Raw genomic sequence first — 24805 nt, 5'->3', positions numbered from 1 at the left:
AAGTAAGTTTTCCAACAACTGGTTACAGACAGATTATTTCACTTACAATTCACTGTATCACAATTCCAGTGCGTCAGAAGTTTACATACACCAAGTTGACTGTGCCTTTAAACAGCTTAGAAAATTCCAGAAAATTATGTCATGGCTTTAGATGCATATGATAGGCTAATTGACATAATTTGAGTCAATTGGAGGTGTACCTATGGATGTATTTCAAGGCCTACCTTCATGCTCAGTGCCTCTTTGCTTGACATCATGGGAAAATCAGCCAAAAATGATAGACCTCCACAAGTCTAGTTCATCCTTGGGAGCAATTTCCAAACGGCTGAAGTAGAGGTCGACCGATTATGATTTTTCAACACCGATACCGATTATTGGAGGACCCCCCCAAAAAAAGGCCGCTGCCGATTAATCGGCCGATTTTTTATTTTTTTTTTACAACTATATATATATATTTTTTATATTATTTGTAATAATGACAATTACAACAATACTGAATTAACATTTATTTTAACTTAATATAATACATAAATACTATCAATTTAGCCTCAAATAAATAATGAAACATGTTCAATTTGGTTTAAATAATGCAAAAACAAAGTGTTGGAGAAGAAAGTAAAAGTGCAATATGTGCCATGTAAAAAAGCTAACGTTTAAGTTCCTTGCTCAGAACATGAGAACATATGAAAGCTGGTGGTTCCTTTTAACATGAGTCTTCAATATTCCCAGGTAAGAAGTTTTAGGTTGTAGTTATTATAGGACTATTTCTCTCTATACGATTTGTATTTCATATACCTTTGACTATTGGATGTTCTTATAGGCACTTTAGTATTGCCAGTGTAACAGTATAGCTTCCGTCCCTCTCCTCGCTCCTACCTGGGCTCGAACCAGGAACACATCGACAACAGCCACCCTCGAAGCAGCGTTACCCATGTAGAGCAAGGGGAACAACTGCTCCAAGTCTCAGAGCGAGTGACGTTTGAAACGCTATTAGCGCGCACCCGCTAACTAGCTAGCCATTTCACATTGGTTACACCAGCCTAATCTTGGGAGTTGATAGGCTTGAAGTCATAAACAGTGCAATGCTTGAAGAATTGCGAAGAGCTGCTGGCAAAACGCACGAAGGTGCTGTTTGAATGAATGCTTACGAGCCTGCTGCTGCCTACCATCGCTCAGTCAGACTGCTCTATCAAATATCAAATCATAGACTTAATTATAACATAATAACACACAGAAATAGGAGCCTTTGGTCATTAATATGGTCGAATCTGGAAACTATCATTTCGAAAACGAAATGTTTATTATTTCAGTGAAATATGGAACCGTTCCGTATTTTATCTAACGGGTGGCATCCCTAAGTCTAAATATTCCTGTTACATTGCACAACCTTCAATGTTATGTCATAATTATGTACAATTCTGGCAAATTAATTACGGCCTTTGTTAGGAATAAATGGACTTCACACAGTCCGCAATGAGCCAGGCGGCCCAAACTGCTGTATATACCCTGACTGCTTGCACGGAACGCTAGAGAAGTGACACAAATTCATGTTAGCAGGCAATATTAACTAAATATGCAGGTTTAAAAATATATACTTGTGTATTGATTTTAAAGAAAGGCATTGATGTTTATGGTTAGGTACATTGGTGCAACGACAGTGCTTTTTTCGCAAATGTGCTTGTTAAATCATCACCCGTTTGTCGAAGTAGGCTGTGATTCGATGAGAAATTAACAGGCACCGCATCGATTATATGCAACGCAGGACACGTTAGATAAACTAGTAATATTATCAACCATGTGTAGTTAACTAGTGATTATGTTAAGATTGATCGTTTTTTATAAGATAAGTTTAATGCTAGCTAGCAACTTACCTTGGCTTCTTGCTGCCCTCGCGTAACAGGTAGTCAGCCTGCCATGCAAGCTCCTCGTGGAGTGCAATGTAAGGCAGGTGGTTAGAGCGTTGGACTAGTAACCGGAAGGTTGCAAAAACGAATCCCCCCTGAACAAGGCAGTTAACCCCCGTTCCTAGGCCGTCATTGAAAATAAGAATGTGTTCTTTATTTAACTAGGCAAGTCAGATTAAGGTTAAATAAAAATCTCAGCAGGGGATTCTAAAACCCTGTAGCGGTTTTGTCCTTGGTTTCTTTCAACAAGGCCAAAATGGACAGAGTAAGAGCTCCAAGAAGCTTTCAGGTTCCAACCTATAGTCTATTTTACAATTGATATTAGATATCAGTTTAGGTTAATAAATCCAAAGAACAGCAAGGCATCATAGTCCTCGTTGTGATATTTCAATCTCACATCTATCTGACTATATCAACACAGAATAGATCACTACTCACTATGGAGGATATGTGATAGAATTCTAAAACTAGCCTTCACATAACAGTTCCACATTTCACCTTGACAACAATCACCTAAGCAACAACAGTAATGAGATCAGCGTGACAGAGATGTGGGAGAACTCCTCATCTCCCTACCAAATGAAAGCAGATTACCTCAGAAACACCGTTCTTATTAAGTAGTAAACAGAAACAGGATGACACATAGGACCATACTTTGATCGTGTTCTGAATATAATCATAATGAACAGGAGACAAGCAAGGCAGAAAAGAGATTCTCCCTCTCCCCCAGTGGTTTAGATATGCATGTCACACACACACAGGCAAAAATGAGTCTCTCCAATTTGATGGGATAGACGTTATTTTCTTTGTGGGCATTCTGATGTGAGGAAAGATAGAAAAAAACATTCATATCCAAATTCTCATTAACAGCCCAAAATGATCCGTGAGCCAACGGACAGACTTAAATCCATTCTTTGGTCACACTTTTAACAACAGTCTGTCAGTACTCATTTTTATTTATTTTATTTTTATTTCACCTATATTGAACCAGGTAGACTAGTTGAGAACAAGTTCTTATTTAAAACTGCGACCTGGCCAAGATAAAGCAAAGCAGTGTGACAAACAACATAGTTACACATGGAATAAACAAACAGTCAATAATACAGTGGAAAAAGTCTATATACAGTTGAAGTTGGAAGTTTACATACACCTTAGCCAAATACATTTAAACTCAGTTTTTCACAATTCCTGACATTTAATCCTAGTAAAAATTCCCTGCCTTAGGTCAGTTAGGATCACCACTTTATTTGAAGAATGTGAAATGTCAGAATAATAGCAGAGAGAACTATTTATTTCATATTGTATTTCTTTCATCACATTCCCAGTGGGTCAGAAGTTTACAAACACTCAATTAGTATTTGGTAGCATTGCCTTTAAATTGTTTAACTGGGGTCAAATTTTATTTCACCTTTATTTAACTAGGCAAGTCAATTAAGAACAAATTCTTATTTTACAATGACGGCCTACCCCGGACTCCCTATCACAGGCAGTTGTTATACAGCCAGGGATCGAACCAGGGTCTGTAGTGACGTCTCTAGCACTGAGATGCAGTGCCTTAGACCGCTGCACCACTCGGGAGCTTAAAGATGATTATACAACGACTCTGAAGTTTCCGTGAATTTGGCTTCAAAAGAACAGATGCAGAGATCATCTTGTCTTTGATAAAGATGTTCAGTGACCTTGGTCATCATTTTTCTTCTTCTTTGAAGTGTATGACACTTGGCACCTCTCTCTCCCACGCCACCCATCTCTATCCCTTTCCCTCCCTCTCTTTTTTTCACCTCTTTGTTTACACCAACTCCCTCTCTCTATCTTCTATTAGTATTTCACCCACTCCACGGCAGAGGGGATAGGAGAGAGGAGCCATCTGCTGCAGAAATATCAATACAGCATTTCATCTAAAATAAATTGCCTTGTAATTCACAGGAGGGCAAAGTGGCACATTCTATTACTGTAAATGGAAACTGTCCCCAACTCCCCCAACCCCCTTCTTCCCCATGCCTCCGTTTTTCTGTATTCTTCAGTTGCTTTCTTTGCCTCTCTTACCTGTGAGGGGAAAAAACCTTCTCCCCTCACATGCGGAGTGAATGCCTCTTCCCCCTCCATCACCTTTCTTTGTGATGAATTTTATAAGGAAACCTGATGCCATCTCAATGCCGAAGCACTTTAATTACTCAGCGCTAGGATAGGAATGAAAAGAGGCTGGCCCGCTCCGGTAATGCCATTTTCTCTGTCTATTAGGAGGCAGGTTAAAGGAAATCAGGAGAGGGTGCAAAGAATGACAATAGTCGATATGGTGCCGTTACTGATATTCTTCTTTCTCTGTTCTCTCCCATTCCAGTTGCAGTTGGTGTCTGTCTCAGAGCACAGCACAGAGCCCAGCACAGAGCCCCTGACCATGGACAATGACAAGTTGCTGGTGTCCAAAAACCAGGGGGAACTCGAGGTGAGCAGCTAGCCCACACACAAACCTTAACCCCCAACTAAAACTTCACTGTGACTATAGAATTACAAATGTATATATGTAGGATATATATACACTGAGTATACCAAACATTAGGAACAAGAACACCTTCCTAATATTGAGTTGCACCCCCCACAGGGATGCTTGCCCATGTTGGCTCCAATGCTTCCCACAGTTGGGTCAAGTTGGCTGGATGTCCTTTGGGTGGTGGACCATTCTTGATACACACAGGAAACTGTTGAGCGTGAAAACCCCAGCAGCATTGCAGTTCTTGTCACAAACCGGTGCACCTGGCACCTATTACCATACTTTGATCAAAGGCACTTAAATATTTTGTCTCGTCCATTCACCATCTGAATGGCACACATACACAATCCATGTCTCAATTGTCTCAAGGCTTAAAAATCTTTCTTTAACCTGTCTGCTCCCCTTCCTCTACACTGATTGAAGTGGATTTAACAAGTGACCTCAATAAGGGATCATGGCTTTCACCTGGATTCAGTTCTTAATGTTTTGTATACTCAGTGTATAACACACATATATGAATTACAGGATCTCTATGACTGTGACCTTTAACCCAGATCTCAAAGCCAATCGTAAACCCCATTCCACTATCACATAGGAGACTGTCACAATGTCAGTCACCCCTCTGTGCCACCTTATGCAGCTCAGCAAAGTCATATTTGGTTTACCTCTGCTTCACCAGCTTTGGACCCCTGCTGTTAGTAATCACAATGTTGATTTTCATACTTGTATGTTCCAAGGAGGTCCCCCAAGTCCGGAATTCCCATTCCCAGTATCAATTGAAGCACAAATCAATATAATTTAAAGGGGTTTGGCTTGCTCAATGTTCTAGCGCCACCATTCAAATCAAATCAAATCAAATTTATTTATATAGCCCTTCGTACATCAGCTGAAATCTCAAAGTGCTGTACAGAAACCCAGCCTAAAACCCCAAACAGCAAGCAATGCATGTGAAAGAAGCACGGTGGCTGGGAAAAACTCCCAAGGAAAAACTCCTGAGAAAGGCCAAAAACCTAGGAAGAAACCTAGAGAGGAACCAGGCTATGAGGGGTGGCCAGTCCTCTTCTGGCTGTGCCGGGTGGATATTATAACAGAACATGGTCAAGATGTTAAAATGTTCGTAAATGACCAGCATGGTCAAATAATAATAATCATAGTAATTGTCGAGGGTGCAACAAGCACGTCCGGTGAAATTTTCTGCTGTGAAAGTTCCACCTGTTTTTCCCCTCCGCTCACCTAAGTACCCCTAACGGCTCTCACCGAGCCCCTCTAATGTTCTCAAAATAGGCTGCTGTAATCACTGCCCGATGAGCAGCACTAGACTCCTGCTGACAAATGACTGAGAAACAAGTGGAAGAAAGGAAAGAGGGAGAACCAGTCATTTCAACACTGAGGGAAACTGATTGGTTTTTCATTGTCAGGCAGGGACAGAGGTGTCAAATTGAATATAGATTTTTGTTTCCCTCTGAACAAACACTCAACCTATGCACTCCTTTCTCTCCCTTTATTTCCATCAGACCTCCTTGGTTTCTCTCTGGCCCCAGGTCTCAAAGCAACCTAGCCATCATCCCATAGTCTTCAGATTGCATTTTGTATATACCCTTCATATATCCCTGGGGTGTTACACAAGAGTGTAGTGAGGGGGAGATTTTGGGTCAATTTATAGTTAACGCAATAACCCTTTAGTGAACCCATTAACACTAACCTGTGAAGTCCACTGTTGAAATGCTGCTTTAGAATGTAAAGGCTCTCACAGGAATAATGGGAGCTGAAAAAGTGTTATTTAGCTTCATCTCAATCCAAATGCTATTTCTTCTCTCCAGAGCTTTGGATAACCAGCTAATGTAATGCAGAAGCCCCTTGTCTCTGTGGTCTTAATGAACCATGGGTAGAGTAGATACATTTATTGACTGACTGAATCCAATACAGTTCAGCTCCCCACATCCTCAGCTAAGCTCTGCACTGCTCCCAACTCCCCCTAGCTCCACTGATCCAGGTGCAGCTCTCATCCAGATTGTATATACAGTGCCCTGAAAAAGCGTTTGTCCCCTTTCTGATTTTCTTTTTTTCATATATATTTTTTTGACCCTGAATGTTATCAGATCTTCAACCAAAATCTAATATTAGATAAATAACCCAAAAATGTGATACTTTTTTCATTTATTTAATAATCAAATGTATGCAACACCCAATGTGAAAAAGTTATCTTCTGTTCTCTATCCATGGAATTAGTCCTCTGCGCCATGTTTTTTTTTACCAATACCATTTCAAAGGAAACAAGCACTCATTAAGATCAGGTGTGGCCAATTAGTGGGCACAGTCAACACACTTAACAAGATAGAGGATGGAGAGTTTTGTTGATGCTGAGAATGGAATGTATATGTTTTTAAATAACATTCTTAGAACATTCTCTGAACGTTAAAGGTTTTCTTGTGGTTTTTATGGGACATTTTCTTAACGTTCTCGAAGTACTGAAATTCCCACAGAAGAACGTTGTTTGTGTTAACATTCTTGGAACAATTTGAGAACATTCCCAATGCCAAACCAGTTAGAGAATGTTCATAGAGCGTTACCTAAATGTGAATGAAATGTAACCATGTTTTTAGGAATCGTTCTGTTAAAGTAATGAAATAACAAAACAAAACAACAACAAAAAAAAATATATATATTTTTTTTTTTTTTGTAAAGTTCTATAAATGTGCTGAGAATGTTCCAAAGCCACTATCTTGCACCATTCCCAGAAAGTTGTGGGAAGGTTGTATGTAGAATAACCATATGACAACCACACTTTCACCAAGCTCTAAGAAACATATGGTTCTCTGAATGTTATGTGCTAGGTGGGTGGCTACTCACACTCAGAGGGAAGACAGCCAAGCAGCTAATGGAAGAGTTATTTCTGATTTCTGCACAGGATGGGAGCGATTTTTATCAGGACGGGACTGTAAAGTTCCGTGGTTATAGAACTGTTGCGGGATTAGGATAGTACGTGGGGGGGGAAATAATTTTCACTCCTGTGTCGACCTCTAATTGCCACCTTTCAGGAAGAGGTAATGAGGAGGGCGGAAGAGAGCAGAATACATTTTCTCACTGATTACAGAATTAATTGCATCTTTAATTAAAGATAAAGACCGCTTCCTAAGGTTGGCAGGCCATGTGTAACCAAAGTAGCTTCAGTCGCCTCTCCACTCTTCTCTCCTTCCCAATCTGTCGTTCATTTAGTCCTCCCACTGTCAGGACTAGGGCGCTCAGAATTCTCAGGATGTCCTCTGTTGCTGTGACATAGTCATTGGTGACTTGGACTGTTAACTTGAAACAAGTACATTCACTTAAAACATGAGTTGCAGGCCCTCTCAAAAAGTCATTACTTATCCAAGAAAAAACAGAGTAAAAAGGAACCTCCACAATCGAGTGTCCGCATGAAATCAAGGCATATAACTCCTGGTGCACTGTGCATGCAATGTGTTAGATGTTGGAGGCATTGTGCACTTCTTCAGATTGCAGCCGTACTGTACTTAACTTGAAGTGTTGTTCTTAGTTTGTTGTTTGATGAAGATGTAACAAAGTTCCATCCTGATGTCCTTGTTAATGCAGAGCAATGGGGATCGCACACAGAACGGGTCAGCCGCATCGGCCCGGGCCCCTGCCACCTCCATGGAGGCCTTGTCTCCATTTTTCAAGAAGAAAGCACACATCCTAGAGGTCCTACGCAAGCTGGAGGAGTCAGACCCACTCAAGTTCCACCCCTCCTCCTGCCTGTCCCCCCACCATGACCTGGGCCAGGCGCTGGTCTCCATGGAGAGAGACCAGATATCCCTGATGTCCTCTGAGGCGTTACCTGCCCCACAGCGCCTGGTGGCACACTCATTGTCACGCTGCCGCCACTCCAGCTCTGACTCGGACTTTCACGATTATGCCAATGGAGAAGGGGCTCTCCAGGAGGACCATGCCCAGCATCAGCAACAACAACACGGGGGCTGTCAGTCCTGCCACATACTCTCCCAGAAGAGCAGCCTGGACAGCCTGCTGAAGTGTGCCCAGGGCCACGGTGCCTCACACCAGGCCAGAGTGGAGATCCTTAACAGGCATGCCTGTGCAGAGGACCAGGGGGCATCGGCACAGAGCACAAGCCCTCCCCAGGCAGCGGCTGTTTCCCACCTCCTCTCTGCTGACAGCACAAACCAGTGCTACATGCACAAAACAGCTTTGGACTTTCTAGAGCGCACTCCAGAAGGTCTGGGTTCTTCTGATCCTTTCCTCTCCTTGCTAATCCAAGCCAACCTCAACGGGATGCTAGGGCAGGAGCCCAGGAAGTTACAAAAACACACAGACAAGCATCCGTTCGGCAAACCTCCGCCTCGGGCGGAGGTACAGCCCTCTCACGGTGAGGATATAAAGCACATAAAGGCTGTCATGACAACATCGCAGAGCCAGAACGAGGACAGTCCGGAAGAGTGCTGCTACCTGGAAGTAGAGGCAGCGGCGCACAATGTGAACAACAGCCTGCACTCTTCTACCTCACACACAGACCATGTTGAGACGGAACCAGGGTATTCCAAGGAGCAGGAAGTGAGTGATCAGATCTGCAACGGGCTCTACTTCTCCTCCAATGAAACGTCTGTCTCCAAGAAGGTGGCGGTGGAATCTTACTCTCCAGCCCCAGTGCCTGAGAGGAACAGCTCAGCTCAGGCCCTGCCTCCCTCTGGGAAGAGCAAGCTTGCACTCAGCCCCACCTCTCCCTCCTCAGGTCTGAGTGAAGTCAAGTCCTCCCCTATCTCCTCCCCGTCCCGGCTGCTCAAGTTCCTGAAGAGCCCTCCGGGGATCAACCAGGCACAACCAGGCAACCCCCTCCGTCTAAGTCCCCAGCTCACCCGCAGCTCCAAGATCCCCTGCAGGAACAACAACAACTATGAGGTGTACCACTCTCCCGTCCTGACCCGCAAAGCCACCACCACGGAGCGGGAGAAGCAGCCATCTTCATCCTCCTCCAAAACAGACCCCTACCCTGCCACACACTCCGCCCCCACCTCCCCACCCAAATCAGAGGACATTGTGGACCCCCCTCCCATGGCCAAGGAGATTGCTTTCAGCAGCCACTTTGCGCCCAAACCCAGTGTCAGCACAAAGGCCCCCCCCTCCACCTCCTCTCATGCACAAAGGGGCTCTCAGAAGGTGCCCCAATACGAGAATGTCTGCCCCTCAGATGGGACACCCCAGTTCCTGGAGGGTCTTAAGACGTCCCAGTACCTCCGTTACCCCCAACCCGAGGGTCCTGTAGAGAAGCAGTGTCGGCAAGATGAGAACAACCTCAGCCCCCCGTCTTCACAACACCCTGACTCGTCCCCAGGGACGGCTGACCAGGACTTCTCTGACCAGGACACTGACTCAGAAAGCCCCGTCTGGCACAAGCCAAACCAACACTTCAGCCTCCCCTCCTCGTCCTCCTCCGCCGCCAGTAAAGCACACAGTAGTCACCCCTACTCCAGCATGAGGGACAGGCACCAGGAGCACCGTGCAGCTCCGGAGCCCAGCCAACAGAACTGTGAACCTGCCCAGCCAACCCAGTCTTCAGCCAGGCGAGGTGACCCCAAGAGACTGGTGCAGGGCAATCCCCAGAGTGAGTCCAGTCACCACCCCTTCAAAGAGCGCCTGGCTGCTTTGGGGAAACTGAAGAGCACAGAAGATCTGCCAGTAGGTGCACAGTCCGTGGACAAGAAGGATGCACAAAGTAACCTAGGTAAACCACCCACCAACAATATTGAGAAAAGCAAGACCGCTGAAAGGCAAGGTGAGAGAACTGGAGCAGAGCTGCACAGAAATCAGAAATCCACTGATTCCCTGGATGGGAAGCCCTACCCCAAAACCAGCCTCGGCAGTCACACTAAGGTGATAGGTCCAATACATGAATCGGGCACCAAATCCTCAGCCACCCCATCATTGATACCCAAGGGAGAGCAGGAGACACCGTTTTCTCCCAGGATATATGTAGCAAAAGCAGAGGGTCCAAAGATCAAGATGGGCACATCATCCTCCAACACAGAGACTCCTCCAGTGGTGCGGAGCTATGGCAAATGCCCCATCACCCAGAGCCACCACAGTAAAACTACCCCCAGCCCACTAAACAGCCCCACTAAAGTCCTGTCAAAGTCCCCTTCAAAGGTTGGTCAAGCTTCCTCTTATCCCAGAGGGGTCAAACCCATTCCTGAGGACCGTGCCCTGGCTCAGAGAAACCCACTTCGGCCGGAGGACAAAACCAAGCTCCCGGCCGGCAAGAAGAAGACCTTTGGCCATGCAGAGAGCTTCCCGCCTCCTCCTCCTCTGCCACCGCGGCCGTCTACTGAAGCCATCGCAAAAGAGGACAAAAAGCCGTACTCGTCTGGCCCACCCATGCTCCAGTCTGCCATTGAGCAGAAGGTAATGCGTGGCATCGAGGAAAACATGCTGAAGCTGCAGGACCGTGGCCAGGTGGCCGAGCCAAAGCAGAAGGCCTCCAATGGCATCGCCAGCTGGTTCGGCCTGAGGAAGAGCAAGCTGCCCGCCCTCAGCCGCAAACCGGAAGTGTCCAAGTTCAAGATCAACATGTCCTCATCTCTTTCGTCATCGTCTGCCTCTGGCGGAGGGGCTAAGGACCCTAAGACAGGTGGTCCCCAGAAGGTGGTGGAGAGCCTGAACATCTCCAAGCTGATGGAGAAGGCAGAGGACCTGCGGAAGGCGCTGGAAGAGGAGCGGGCATATGTGAACAGGGTCGGGATGGACCGCTCTGGCAGAGGCCACTCTTGTGAGGTGGTGATGGACCAGGCCCAGGGCCAACTGTCACTCATGTACAGAGGAATGACCGCAGAGAACTTCATGCAGCAGCTCCTCAACAGGTAATAATGATATGTATTCCTAACTAACCTGATCATTTACCTGAGAATTAATTACATACATCCAAACCCTGTCTAGGATATATTAGACTGGGGCTGTCAGTGTACTAAATTTGTGATCATAAGATAATGATAAAACTTGGCCAGAGGGTAAACTCTTTCTCGTATGATTTATATCTGATCAAATTGGATTTGTAAATGGAGTTTAAGTCGAAAGCTAGTTCCCCTATGAGTTTGTTGTAACGTCTTCCTTCTTAAGTCCCTCGACGTCTTGTTCTGGAAACAGGGTGGAAGAGAGGGGAGCTATACCTACCACCTTTGGAATGACACACAGACGCCTCTCCTTTGACTCTAAGAGGTCGCGGCCCAACTTCAGTCACCAGAGGAACGGGATCAGCCACACCAAGAGCAGGGATGAGATGGACCAGGTAAACTCTTTTCTCTCTGTCGTATTCCTCTGATACACTATAGAAAGATGAATAAACTACACATGTAGTGTCAGTGATATATATGATTGTCATTAACCCTTGCTGTTTCAGGGTTCAGTTATGATCGGCAAGGATGAGGTCACATCAGAAGAGAGCTTGGCAGAGTCCATTAGTTCTCAGCACTTTACAGGTGAAAGTAGTATGCTGCTGAGTCATAATAATGCCAGTCGTCTATTTTCTTTGAGTAGCTCTGACTCTGGTCTTACTTGATTGTTCCTTCCTCACTGTTTAGGTTCTGGGGCCTCCATGCGCACCCTCGACAGTGGCATCGGCACGTTCCCCATGCCAGACTACGCCAGTAGCATGGCAGGGAAGAGCATCCCTAAGGGGAAGCCACAGGGAGAGCAAGGGTTTTCTTGCTCCCAGGGGAAACATGGGGCCATGATGAAGGTTCCGCGTAAGGCCCATACACTGGAGAGAGAGCTGTCATCTCTGGACGAAGTCAACCCGTTTGTCCTGTATGGCTCAGGGCTGGAGGGAAAAGGTACCAACATGCACCTGTCCAGTACAATCCACGAGGGTAAGCTTGGACTTTGTATTACCATAGGACTTGTTGTGTTCCCATGTAGACCATTTCAATGCTGACATTTTACAAAGAATTGTTTAAATATGGAGAAAGTTCATATTTTATCAGTTGTGTTAATATAATGATAAATCCTGCAAAACCAATATTTTGTGGCTCATTAAAACTGAACCAACTATACACACAAGCTTAAACCTTCAACAAAACACCTGAGGTACACTTTCTTTTCCATTTTGAATTTAATTTGCTCTTATGCAGACATAGATGCCTATGGAGCTCATATGCAAAATCCCATCACCAAGAACTGGACCTTTCCCAATCTGAAAGGCTCTGCGGGAGCCACTGATGTTTACCTGGATGTGCAGGGAGACCTGGGGACCCCATCCAGAAGGGTGAGTAAGTCAGAGAATCATCTCCATCCTAATGAGAACTTTCGAAGAAGACCACATCCATTTACTCTGTGCTGACATGCAACATCTTTTTCATCTAAGTTCAAATGATGAAAGCGCAGCTCTTTATTCATATTTTAAGAGATAAGGCTGATAGGGGCCTTGATTACTGTCGCCTGTCAGTTGTCATCCCTTGTCAGCACTTAAGACCAGAGTCCCATTAGCATTGTGAGTGAGGTGAGTGAGGTGAGTGAGGTGAGTGAGGTGAGTGAGTGAGTGAGGTGAGTGAGGTGAGTGAGGTGAGTGAGTGAGTGAGTGAGTGAGTGAGTGAGTGAGTGAGTGAGTGAGTGAGTGAGTGAGTGAGTGAGTGAGTGAGTGAGTGAGTGAGTGAGAGCTCCTGCCTTTTCTCGGGTATGGGGGTGTTGCCTTGAAAACGAGAGGGAGAATGGGTTTTGACTAACTTGTTTTTGACTCTCTCCCTTTGAATGGGCTGCGTTAATGGCAGACTGGAACTGAAATGGACAGAAAGTCCACAGCTTTTAATGCCAAGTTCTCCCTTTTTTTGAGAAATTTGAAGTTTATTGAGGGGAAAGAGTGCACAAAGAAATATGTGCATTTTAACAGCAGCAGTGTTTCCATCAAACTGGCTTGTTACGAATGAAGACCTGTGCGTAATGATGTAGTGCACATAAGTATAACTCGCATAACTTTTAATTTACAGAATTAAAAAACTGAAGTTATATTTGTTTCCATCCCATTTGGCATAAAAAGTCCTGCGAAAACAGCAAATGTGCCCAATTGGCACAGGTACTCTAGCAAACAGCTCATTGATACAGTGTAGAGGGTACATGATGAGATTATGAATAAAAGCTAATCATTTTAATTTGTCAATTAGCAGCTAAGCACCGATCATCATGTCACCAGCATACAAATGAACCCTTTACAGTGGCAGTAGGCAGATTTGGGCACTAATAAGCGCCTAAATTGGAATGTAGTGGCTGTACAGTAACATGCTATACATGACATCAGAGTTCTGGCTCTGCACTTCACAGCACTGTATGGGTTTTTCCTGGCAGCCGTTGTGAACTTGAGCACCGTGCGCGACAACAAGTTGCCCCCATCCCTCTCGGTAATTGGGCAACTTTTGCAACAACAAAAAAATATGTCTGTGTGCGGGAAATGTTAATTAAGATGACTCAATGTATTTTGAAAGATAAATACAAGCAAGCCAAAGACCCGTGAGTCCAAATGTGTACTTCACATTTCCAAATCATAAAACTCCTATACCTATACAGTGTCAAATGTTTATGATCACTATGTCTAATGTACAGTTACAAGATGACATGTCGTCATACCCTGGGTTGTTCTGAACAGAATGAGTCTGTTTGGTTAAGAGAATCTGCTGCAGCACACAAACCTGAATGCACACGACTCCTTTCTATACCCACCAACATTACCATCTGTTTCTCTGAACTGCCTTGTGAAGCCTAACACTGTAAGATCATGTTTTATAACTTAGTTAGTCATGTTGGAAATAGAACAACCTTTCAAATCATGCCCACCTGACCCAGATTGCTATTTATAATGGACTGTTTTTGGATTGCGTAAACAACAACAGTAATTGTGTGATGGCGGGGGTACAGGGTTGTCTTCAAAATGAAACAACTACAAGTGTGCTTGCTCTAGATCCTTAACGGCACCACTTAGGAGAGCTAAAAACAAAACAAAAGTACCTTATAGTTGAAGACTTCTTTGAGTCATTAAAGTGCATTGAAATGACGTAGAAACTGTACACAGTTTGGAGAGGTGTGGCCACTTGGAGACGCCAGTTAGTCCTCTCACTCAAACCCTTGTCATTTTTTGTCTTATGTTGGACCTAACCCACATTTTCCAGGAATAGTCTTATCATGCTACTGAATGTATCCAGAGTATTTATAAACAAATGGGGCAAAGTACAGTAAATGTAAAAGGAATATAAAATCAATTGTGTAATTTTTGGATTCAGTCTTTCAAGTGAACTGCTGTATTCGTACCTTTTGATCTAATAATTTTCCCATTATCTCCAAACTGTCCCTTTCAATTGCTAACATGGTTATGCATTTCATATTTCTTCTATAAGAAACATTTCAATGTAGCCCTATCCATATAGGCCAATTCTCACGAGTGTAAAGGGTTAAAGCCTTCGATATTTATTGGAAAGGAACATCAAACTTATCACCGTGCACATTCACCACCCTGTGAAATTCAGCAGAACTTATTTAATCGGTAGCCTAATAAACTGTGCATGCTTTTCCATGTCGTAGTGAGAGGAACACACAAAAAAGCATTGCATGACTGCAAATGACCCCCGATATGATGGTTGTTATATCAACAATTGCAAAATCAACAATATTCTATCCCAAAAAAACTGTTTTCACTACCATTTTGTCACATGATCTATTTCACAGACAAAAAAATTATCCACCCTTGTCAAATGTATTTATACTGAACAAAAATATCAATGCAACATGTAAAGTGTAGGTCCCATGTTTCATGAGCTGAAATAAAATATCCTAGAAATGTTCCATATGTTCAAAGCTTATTTCTCTCAAATTTTGTGCACAAATTTGTTTACATCCCTGTTAGTGAGCATTTCTCCTTTGCCAAGATAATCCATCCACCTGACAGGTGTGGCATATCAAGAAGCTGATTTAACAGCATGATCATTACACACATGCACCTTGTGCTGGGAACAATAAAAGGCCACTCTAAAATGTGTAGTTTTGTCACACAACACAATGCCACAGATGTCTCAAGTTTTGAGGGAGCATGCAATTGGCATGTTGACTGCAGGAATGTCCACCAGAGCGGTTGCCAGAGAATTTTATGTTAATTTATCTACCGTAAGCCGCCTCCAACGTTGTATTAGAGAATTTAGCATTACGTCCAATCGGCCTCAAAACCGCAGACCACGTGTAACCATGGACTCCCACATGAGACCAGCCACCCGGACAGCTGATGAAACTGAGGAGTTGACTGATTTCCTTATATGAACTGTAACTCAGAAAAAAATGTTGGAATTGATGCATGTTGCATTTATATTTTGTTCAGTATAGTTTTGTTGACATTTAGGAAAGTTTACCAACAACGTCTGTTTCCATTAGGCCTGTTGTGAGGTTTTTTTTATTCAACAGGTACTTTACTCGCATAAAAATGGTTGAATGGAAGCATGGTTACAGACTGTCGTGGAAATTACCACCAGGGACACCTGAAGTCAATATTAAATGAATCATTCTTTATTATCAGAAAGCTGGGGAGGTTCCAACAAACTTAATGCACCAAGTAGTGCACGTCTGTCAGAAGCTCCCCTGGGGCAGTCCCGTTAGTTCTCTTATACTGCTTACACAGACAAGTTATATTTGCATGATTTAGCTTATTTATCATTCATAATTTATTATTCATTAACATTTGCATCATGTATGTGACCAACCAATACCCCAATACGAGGCTTCTTCTCTCCAAGCTGAGACCTTGAAACTGAGACACCCCTTTCGGTCCTCAAAACAATGTTCTGGGCATACTGCAAAATTGCATTATCAATCAATCACTTGCATGAACCCAGTCGAATTGGTTATTAGGAAAGCACAAACATAACATTTTCCTTCACATGACAAAAGCATTTCTTGAAGTCACAGATATAAATGCAACGGTGCACGTGTTGCCCTAGAACCTGTTAAATCTCACGTCGTCCTAAAATAACTAACTATAGCATCATTCTGTCCCCCTGTCCCTCCCTACCATCCATATCCTCCCCTATTCCCATCCACCCTCCCCCTTCTTCATGTGCCCACCTTTCCTCTCCCCCAAGAGTTTGAAACAGTGTGCCCCCCAGCGCCCCCTGGCCACTGACCCAGGCAGCCTCCCCCTGCCACTCCAGACAGGGCTCAGCCGGCGGGGTAAGGGGCGGACGCCCAGCACCTCGGAGGTAGGGAAGGACGGAGGGCTGGAGCTGGTGAAGGAGAGACCAGAGGACCTCCTGTCCCTGAGAGAGACGCCTGAATCCCTCAGTGACTCCCTCTACGACAGCCTGTCCTCCTGTGGCAGCCAGGGCTAGGACCCAGGGACAGATAGGGGAGCAGAGGGAGAGATGGACCAACCGACACCCTTTAAATCACGGCTAATGATGCACGTCCATCCCTCCTTGTAATGGTGGCCCAGCCCATAAGGCAGACCAAGTTGAAGTACCTCCTTCCCTCTTCCACACATACCGCTCTCTCTGCTGACCCTGTCTACTTTGCTGAGATTCTGTTAGTACTGCTGGAAAACTCACCCTCAGGTTGACTGATGTTCACACACATCATTTGTGGAACTAGACTGAGAATTGGGCACTGTTGTTCTCCAAGCAACAAGCATCTGACGACAGACCAGCTCAACTCAAATGTACACACACACACACACACACTGACGAGACGCATGGGAAAATAACACCTCGTTCGAGACAGCCACACGATCACCATGGTCTGGATAATCACCATGGTCTGGAGAATTGTTGTTAAATAATTGAACCGGGCTCCTGAGGTCAGCCCCAAGAAGTGGCTGGTATCGGGTTTTTCAAGTCTGTCCTGGATGTGGACATGTTTCAGTCGTGGAAAACTGGGCAGCCATTAATGCCAGAAAACAACCACATTTTACTGCCCACTAAATGTGTCGCAATGTGGGGATCGACTATAATAGACTTCCCTGTTTTCAGTTATGTTCTTTTTTTAACTGTTGTGCTTTGTTAGATGTTATATATCATGTAATTTTAAGTTAAATAAAAAAAAGTGTGGGTATGAATGGAAGGATGTGAGTGAGACTTATTGCATGGTCTCCACACTAGCTATTACCATGTCAATGAGCTTCTGACAGGAGAAAACAAGTTCACACTTTCTCTGAAGCTGCCATATAGTGTACTGTTTCACAACCTACTGTAACACGTGTGACGTAACAGAGAGTGGCAGATCATGACAACAGCCATTATATTACACTTATGACCAGACATTACCTAGTAGTGTGTGTTATGTACAATGAAATGCGAAGAATCTCAACCAAGAGTAAAATGTTTTACATGTGTTTGATCCATTATCAGACTGTTTTACGTAGTGAAACATTTGTCAGGAATAATGCCATTATAACAGCATTATATAGGCAGCCTGTGACTGCGCCATTAACAATGAAGTTCTAAACTGAGCTGCTATTTAATACTGCTGAAAGAGTAAATAAGTAATACGATCCATCCACCTTTGATATACTATAAACTGAGTTGGCATACATGAGCAAGGATTCAATTCAAGACGCGTTAAAGAACAGCGTACTTTAACAGACTTTTTAAAGGTCATTTGTGCTTAACCTGACATGCACAGTCTATGTGAATGTCTGGGGACAATGCCTTTAAAAGGCGCATTGTCGGCTGTTTAGTCCACTGCTCTATAACGCACCCTGCCAAAAATCTCGTTTGGCACAGGTTCCATATTTATCCTGCCAGAAACGACTGAACCGATAACTCTACTTTGTCTAAAACGCTCCACTAAAGCAAAAAGATGTAGGTCTTCCTTGTGAAGAAGTAAGGATCCAGCCCCACTGAACATAGAGTAGTTGCTTACTTCTGCAATATGGGCCAATATTTGCCTTTAACAGGCACAGACAGGCACGCATTCAATCAATTTACGTTGTACAATTAAAGCAAAATGTCTGTGCAATAGGAATGTTAAAGACATGGATCATTGTTCGATCACCACTGCAGATGCTACACCATGATGTACACACAAGTGTTTTGGTAGGCTTACAGATATTTGTTGCAGGAGGAAGAGTATTGTTTCTAAACACATTTAGAATTCGTAAGAATCAGAGGTTATCCTAATGGAGAAGTGCTGTATTTAAATGTATTTCCTAAAGTGCACTACTCTGGTTAAAAGTAGCGCTATATAGGAAATGTGGTTCCATTTGGATTGCACCCCTTGTTTAAACGCCCACTTCAGAACAGCACCAAGAGACACTAAGAAGGACATGGACTCCTCCCTCCCTCCCAGACCATGTACTTGTTTATGTCCTCATAAGTAGTTCTATCCGCTTCATAACTCCCCACAAACTTCTTCAGGGATAAGACATCCTTGTGCTTCCAAACTCTGCGCTTTCAGAAGCATGTGATCTTTCCAAACTGACATGGATTTGACTTTTCTCGAGTTTAAATTTTTTCATAATCCCACTTTGAACATTGCTTGTCCTTCAGCTCCCCCCTCCCCCCCTCTGCGTTAACAAAATAACTACTGTGTTATACCATGGAAATGGAGATCTGACTGTTACTGTATATACACTTCTCTGTGAGAACAGATAGCTTTGAGTTGAAGCGGTTGTCTTCCAGAATATCTGCTGCCATTCCACCCTTTCAACCCCATCTGAATCATGGCTAAATGAAAACAAGTGTGTGACATGAAGCCCATTCTCTTTTACAATCATCTCATAATAAAAATGTTTCCATGGGACATATTTAACACACAATCATTTTGTCTTGGAGTACTGTGTTCTACATTGCAGCCAAACCATATACAACTAAATAATAACTAACCAACTACAGTACTTCAGATGGTAGCATTTTTCATTCCATTGGAAGTAACTGGGAGATCCATAGGTAGCTACATGTTAACACCATGGTAACACACGTCATCTATCTGCAGGGAAGCCTTTATGGACTCACTCTGTCAGTCAAACATGGGTCTTAGCAACACCATACACCTTAACTATGGCTATGCTGACCAGGATGGAGTGGCGTTGAGGTGAAATCTTTACTTAATATGTTTGCTTTATGGACTCATCATTTATCTCACTTCATTCGAAGAGATTGTTGCAGCTCTATCTATTTGTTGTATTTATTTATTTATTTTTGAGGGCAAATCATAATCAATTAACTTTTTGTTATTGTTGATGTTGTTGACATTGTTGTTATAGACGTTTTTATTCTGATACCCATTATTTTTGTACTATACTCTTCTTATTTAATTAAAGTTATTTCCCATGAGAGGTCTGTGTTTGGTGTTCTGTTTCCTGGTGTATTCTCATTTTATTACTCTGATTTTGTAAATAGTATTTCAAGTTGTTATGTATATACCATGTATATATACCACTCAAATAAAGCCATAAACCGTAATCTATTTTATCAAGGTTGTAAAAACAAAATGATGATGATTATGTTCATTTATGGCTCTAAACAAATGCAAGAACCCAACAAATAAAAATCTCTCTGAGCTCGCTTGCCATTCTTAATTTATTAATTCAAGGCTCTTGATTGAACGCCTCTTTCTAAAAGCTCGCAATATCCATGAAACATCAGAGCATGCTATGATTTTGAAACAAACAAGACTCTCTTGCTGTTTCAGTACTCTGCAAATGCAATACTCTGGATTTAGAGTTAGGGTTATGCCAAATTTGGGTTGAGGCTAGAGTTCAGGTTAAACCAGGTTGTGGACATGAAGCTAGGGTTGTGTTAAGGCTAGGGTTCGTGTTGAACCGGGTGTAGACATGAAGCTAGGGTTGTGTTATAAGGCTAGGGTTCGTGTTGAACCGGGTGTAGACATGAAGCTAGGGTTGTGTTAAGGCTAGGGTTCGTGTTGAACCGGGTGTAGACATGAAGCTAGGGTTGTGTTATAAGGCTAGGGTTCGTGTTGAACCGGGTGTAGACATGAAGCTAGGGTTGTGTTATAAGGCTAGGGTTCGTGTTGAACCGGGTGTAGACATGAAGCTAGGGTTGTGTTAAGGCTAGGGTTCGTGTTGAACCGGGTGTAGACATGAAGCTAGGGTTGTGTTATAAGGCTAGGGTTCGTGTTGAACCGGGTGTAGACATGAAGCTAGGGTTGTGTTATAAGGCTAGGGTTCGTGTTGAACCGGGTGTAGACATGAAGCTAGGGTTGTGTTATAAGGCTAGGGTTCGTGTTGAACCGGGTGTAGACATGAAGCTAGGGTTGTGTTAAGGCTAGGGTTCGTGTTGAACCGGGTGTAGACATGAAGCTAGGGTTGTGTTATAAGGCTAGGGTTCGTGTTGAACCGGGTGTAGACATGAAGCTAGGGTTGTGTTAAGGCTAGGGTTCGTGTTGAACCGGGTGTAGACATGAAGCTAGGGTTGTGTTATAAGGCTAGGGTTCGTGTTGAACCGGGTGTAGACATGAAGCTAGGGTTGTGTTAAGGCTAGGGTTCGTGTTGAACCGGGTGTAGACATGAAGCTAGGGTTGTGTTAAGGCTAGGGTTCGTGTTGAACCGGGTGTAGACATGAAGCTAGGATTGTGTTATAAGGCTAGGGTTCGTGTTGAACCGGGTGTAGACGTGAAGCTAGGGTTGTGTTAAGGCTAGGGTTCGTGTTGAACCGGGTGTAGACATGATGCTAGGGTTGTGTTATAAGGCTAGGGTTCGTGTTGAACCGGGTGTAGACATGAAGCTAGGGTTGTGTTATAAGGCTAGGGTTCGTGTTGAACCGGGTGTAGACATGAAGCTAGGATTGTGTTAAGGCTAGGGTTCGTGTTGAACCGGGTGTAGACATGAAGCTAGGGTTGTGTTATAAGGCTAGGGTTCGTGTTGAACCGGGTGTAGACATGAAGCTAGGATTGTGTTAAGGCTAGGGTTCGTGTTGAACCGGGTGTAGACATGAAGCTAGGGTTGTGTTATAAGGCTAGGGTTCGTGTTGAACCGGGTGTAGACATGAAGCTAGGGTTGTGTTATAAGGCTAGGGTTCGTGTTGAACCGGGTGTAGACATGAAGCTAGGGTTGTGTTATAAGGCTAGGGTTCATGTTGAACCGGGTGTAGACATGAAGCTAGGGTTGTGTTATAAGGCTAGGGTTCGTGTTGAACCGGGTGTAGACATGAAGCTAGGGTTGTGTTAAGGCTAGGGTTCGTGTTGAACCGGGTGTAGACATGAAGCTAGGGTGTGTTATAAGGCTAGGGTTCGTGTTGAACCGGGTGTAGACATGAAGCTAGGGTTGTGTTATAAGGCTAGGGTTTGTGTTGAACCGGGTGTAGACATGATGCTAGGGTTGTGTTATAAGGCTAGGGTTCGTGTTGAACCGGGTGTAGACATGAAGCTAGGGTTGTGTTAAGGCTAGGGTTCGTGTTGAACCGGGTGTAGACATGAAGCTAGGGTTGTGTTATAAGGCTAGGGTTCGTGTTGAACCGGGTGTAGACATGAAGCTAGGGTTGTGTTATAAGGCTAGGGTTCGTGTTGAACCGGGTGTAGACATGAAGCTAGGGTTGTGTTATAAGGCTAGGGTTCGTGTTGAACCGGGTGTAGACATGAAGCTAGGGTTGTGTTAAGGCTAGGGTTCATGTTGAACCGGGTGTAGACATGAAGCTAGGGTTGTGTTAAGGCTAGGGTTAGTGTTTAACCGGGTGTAGACATGAAGCTAGGTTTGTGTTATAAGGCTAGGGTTCGTGTTGAACCGGGTGTAGACATGAAGCTAGGGTTGTGTTATAAGGCTAGGGTTCGTGTTGAACCGGGTGTAGACATGAAGCTAGGGTTGTGTTAAGGCTAGGGTTCGTGTTGAACCGGGTGTAGACATGAAGCTAGGGTTGTGTTATAAGGCTAGGGTTCGTGTTTAACCGGGTGTAGACATGAAGCTAGGATTGTGTTAAGGCTAGGGTTCGTGTTGAACCGGGTGTAGACATGAAGCTAGGGTTGTGTTATAAGGCTAGGGTTCGTGTTGAACCAGGTGTAGACATGAAGCTAGGATTGTGTTAAGGCTAGGGTTCGTGTTGAACCGGGTGTAGACATGAAGCTAGGGTTGTGTTATAAGGCTAGGGTTCGTGTTGAACCGGGTGTAGACATGAAGCTAGGGTTGTGTTATAAGGCTAGGGTTCGTGTTGAACCGGGTGTAGACATGAAGCTAGGGTTGTGTTATAAGGCTAGGGTTCGTGTTGAACCGGGTGTAGACATGAAGCTAGGGTTGTGTTATAAGGCTAGGGTTTGTGTTGAACCGGGTGTAGACATGAAGCTAGGATGTGTTATAAGGCTAGGGTTCGTGTTGAACCGGGTGTAGACATGAAGCTAGGGTTGTGTTATAAGGCTAGGGTTCGTGTTGAACCGGGTGTAGACATGAAGCTAGGGTGTGTAATAAGGCTAGGGTTCGTGTTGAACCGGGTGTAGACATGAAGCTAGGGTTGTGTTATAAGGCTAGGGTTCGTGTTGAACCGGGTGTAGACATGAAGCTAGGGTTGTGTTATAAGGCTAGGGTTCGTGTTGAACCGGGTGTAGACATGAAGCTAGAGTTGTGTTATAAGGCTAGGGTTCGTGTTGAACCGGGTGTAGACATGAAGCTAGGCTTGTGTTAAGGCTAGGGTTCGTGTTGAACCGGGTGTAGACATGAAGCTAGGGTTGTGTTATAAGGCTAGGGTTCGTGTTGAACCGGGTGTAGACATGAAGCTAGGGTTGTGTTAAGGCTAGGGTTAGTGTTTAACCGAGTGTAGACATGAAGCTAGGGTTGTGTTATAAGGCTAGGGTTCGTGTTGAACCGGTGTAGACATGAAGCTAGGGTTGTGTTATAAGGCTAGGGTTCGTGTTGAACCGGGTGTAGACATGAAGCTAGGCTTGTGTTAAGGCTAGGTTTCGTGTTGAACCGGGTGTAGACATGAAGCTAGGGTTGTGTTATAAGGCTAGGGTTCGTGTTGAACCGGGTGTAGACATGAAGCTAGGGTTGTGTTAAGGCTAGGGTTCGTGTTGAACCGGGTGTAGACATGAAGCTAGGGTTGTGTTAAGGCTAGGGTTCGTGTTGAACCGGGTGTAGACATGAAGCTAGGGTTGTGTTATAAGGCTAGGGTTCATGTTGAACCGGGTGTAGACATGAAGCTAGGGTTGTGTTAAGGCTAGGGTTCGTGTTGAACCGGGTGTAGACATGAAGCTAGGGTTGTGTTATAAGGCTAGGGTTCGTGTTGAACCGGGTGTAGACATGAAGTTAGGGTTGTGTTATAAGGCTAGGGTTCGTGTTGAACCGGGTGTAGACATGAAGCTAGGGTTGTGTTAAGGCTAGGGTTCATGTTGAACCGGGTGTAGACGTGAAGCTAGGGTTGTGTTAAGGCTAGGGTTCGTGTTGAACCGGGTGTAGACATGAAGCTAGGGTTGTGTTATAAGGCTAGGGTTCGTGTTGAACCGGGTGTAGACATGAAGCTAGGGTTGTGTTATAAGGCTAGGGTTCATGTTGAACCGGGTGTAGACATGAAGCTAGGGTTGTGTTAATAAGGCTAGGGTTCGTGTTGAACCGGGTGTAGACATGAAGCTAGGATTGTGTTAAGGCTAGGGTTCGTGTTGAACCGGGTGTAGACATGAAGCTAGTTTTGTGTTATAAGGCTAGGGTTCGTGTTGAACCGGGTGTAGACATGAAGCTAGGGTTGTGTTATAAGGCTAGGGTTCGTGTTGAACCGGGTGTAGACATGAAGCTAGGGTTGTGTTAAGGCTAGGGTTCGTGTTGAACCGGGTGTAGACATGAAGCTAGGGTTGTGTTAAGGCTAGGGTTCGTGTTGAACCGGGTGTAGACATGAAGCTAGGGTTGTGTTAAGGCTAGGGTTCGTGTTGAACCGGGTGTAGACATGAAGCTAGGGTTGTGTTATAAGGCTAGGGTTTGTGTTGAACCGGGTGTAGACATGAAGCTAGGGTTGTGTTATAAGGCTAGGGTTCGTGTTGAACCGGGTGTAGACATGAAGCTAGGATTGTGTTATAAGGCTAGGGTTCGTGTTGAACCGGGTGTAGACATGAAGCTAGGGTTGTGTTATAAGGCTAGGGTTTGTGTTGACCCGGGTGTAGACATGAAGCTAGGGTTGTGTTATAAGGCTAGGGTTCGTGTTGAACCGGGTGTAGACGTGAAGCTAGGGTTGTGTTAAGGCTAGGGTTCATGTTGAATCGGGTGTAGACATGAAGCTAGGGTTGTGTTAAGGCTAGGGTTCGTGTTGAACCGGGTGTAGACATGAAGCTAGGGTTGTGTTAAGGCTAGGGTTCGTGTTTAACCGGGTGTAGACATGAAGCTAGGGTTGTGTTATAAGGCTAGGGTTCGTGTTGAACCGGGTGTAGACATGAAGCTAGGGTTTCTTTCAGAGGGAGGGTATATTACTGGAAATTTTACCAGTAAACTACTTTTTATTTTTACTTTTTATTGTATTTTATC

At 44.3% G+C, this 24805-nt stretch overlaps 1 protein-coding gene across 12 annotated transcripts in view; it reads left to right on the top strand.

Annotated features, from left to right (window-relative positions):
- Positions 1-19690, top strand: part of LOC115150452 (nck-associated protein 5-like) — a 125387-nt gene extending 105697 nt beyond the window's left edge. For 11 of the 12 annotated variants that reach the window (XM_029693757.1, XM_029693754.1, XM_029693753.1 and 8 more), the window contains 7 exons: positions 4246-4350; positions 7984-11258; positions 11515-11683; positions 11795-11873; positions 11976-12263; positions 12525-12658; positions 16503-19690. In XM_029693757.1, the coding sequence (XP_029549617.1) occupies positions 4246-4350; positions 7984-11258; positions 11515-11683; positions 11795-11873; positions 11976-12263; positions 12525-12658; positions 16503-16748 (4296 nt within the window). In that variant the 3' untranslated portion in view covers positions 16749-19690. The remainder of the gene's footprint in view (positions 1-4245; positions 4351-7983; positions 11259-11514; positions 11684-11794; positions 11874-11975; positions 12264-12524; positions 12659-16502) is intronic. The other variant, XM_029693755.1, reaches the window with a different exon arrangement.
- The last annotated feature ends 5115 nt before the right edge of the window (positions 19691-24805 follow it).

Source organism: Salmo trutta, chromosome 16 (genome assembly GCF_901001165.1).
Source record: "Salmo trutta chromosome 16, fSalTru1.1, whole genome shotgun sequence".
NCBI classification, from domain to species: domain Eukaryota; kingdom Metazoa; phylum Chordata; class Actinopteri; order Salmoniformes; family Salmonidae; genus Salmo; species Salmo trutta.
Note: the sequence above shows the minus strand (reverse complement) of the source record. Positions and strands in the feature narration are given on the sequence as shown.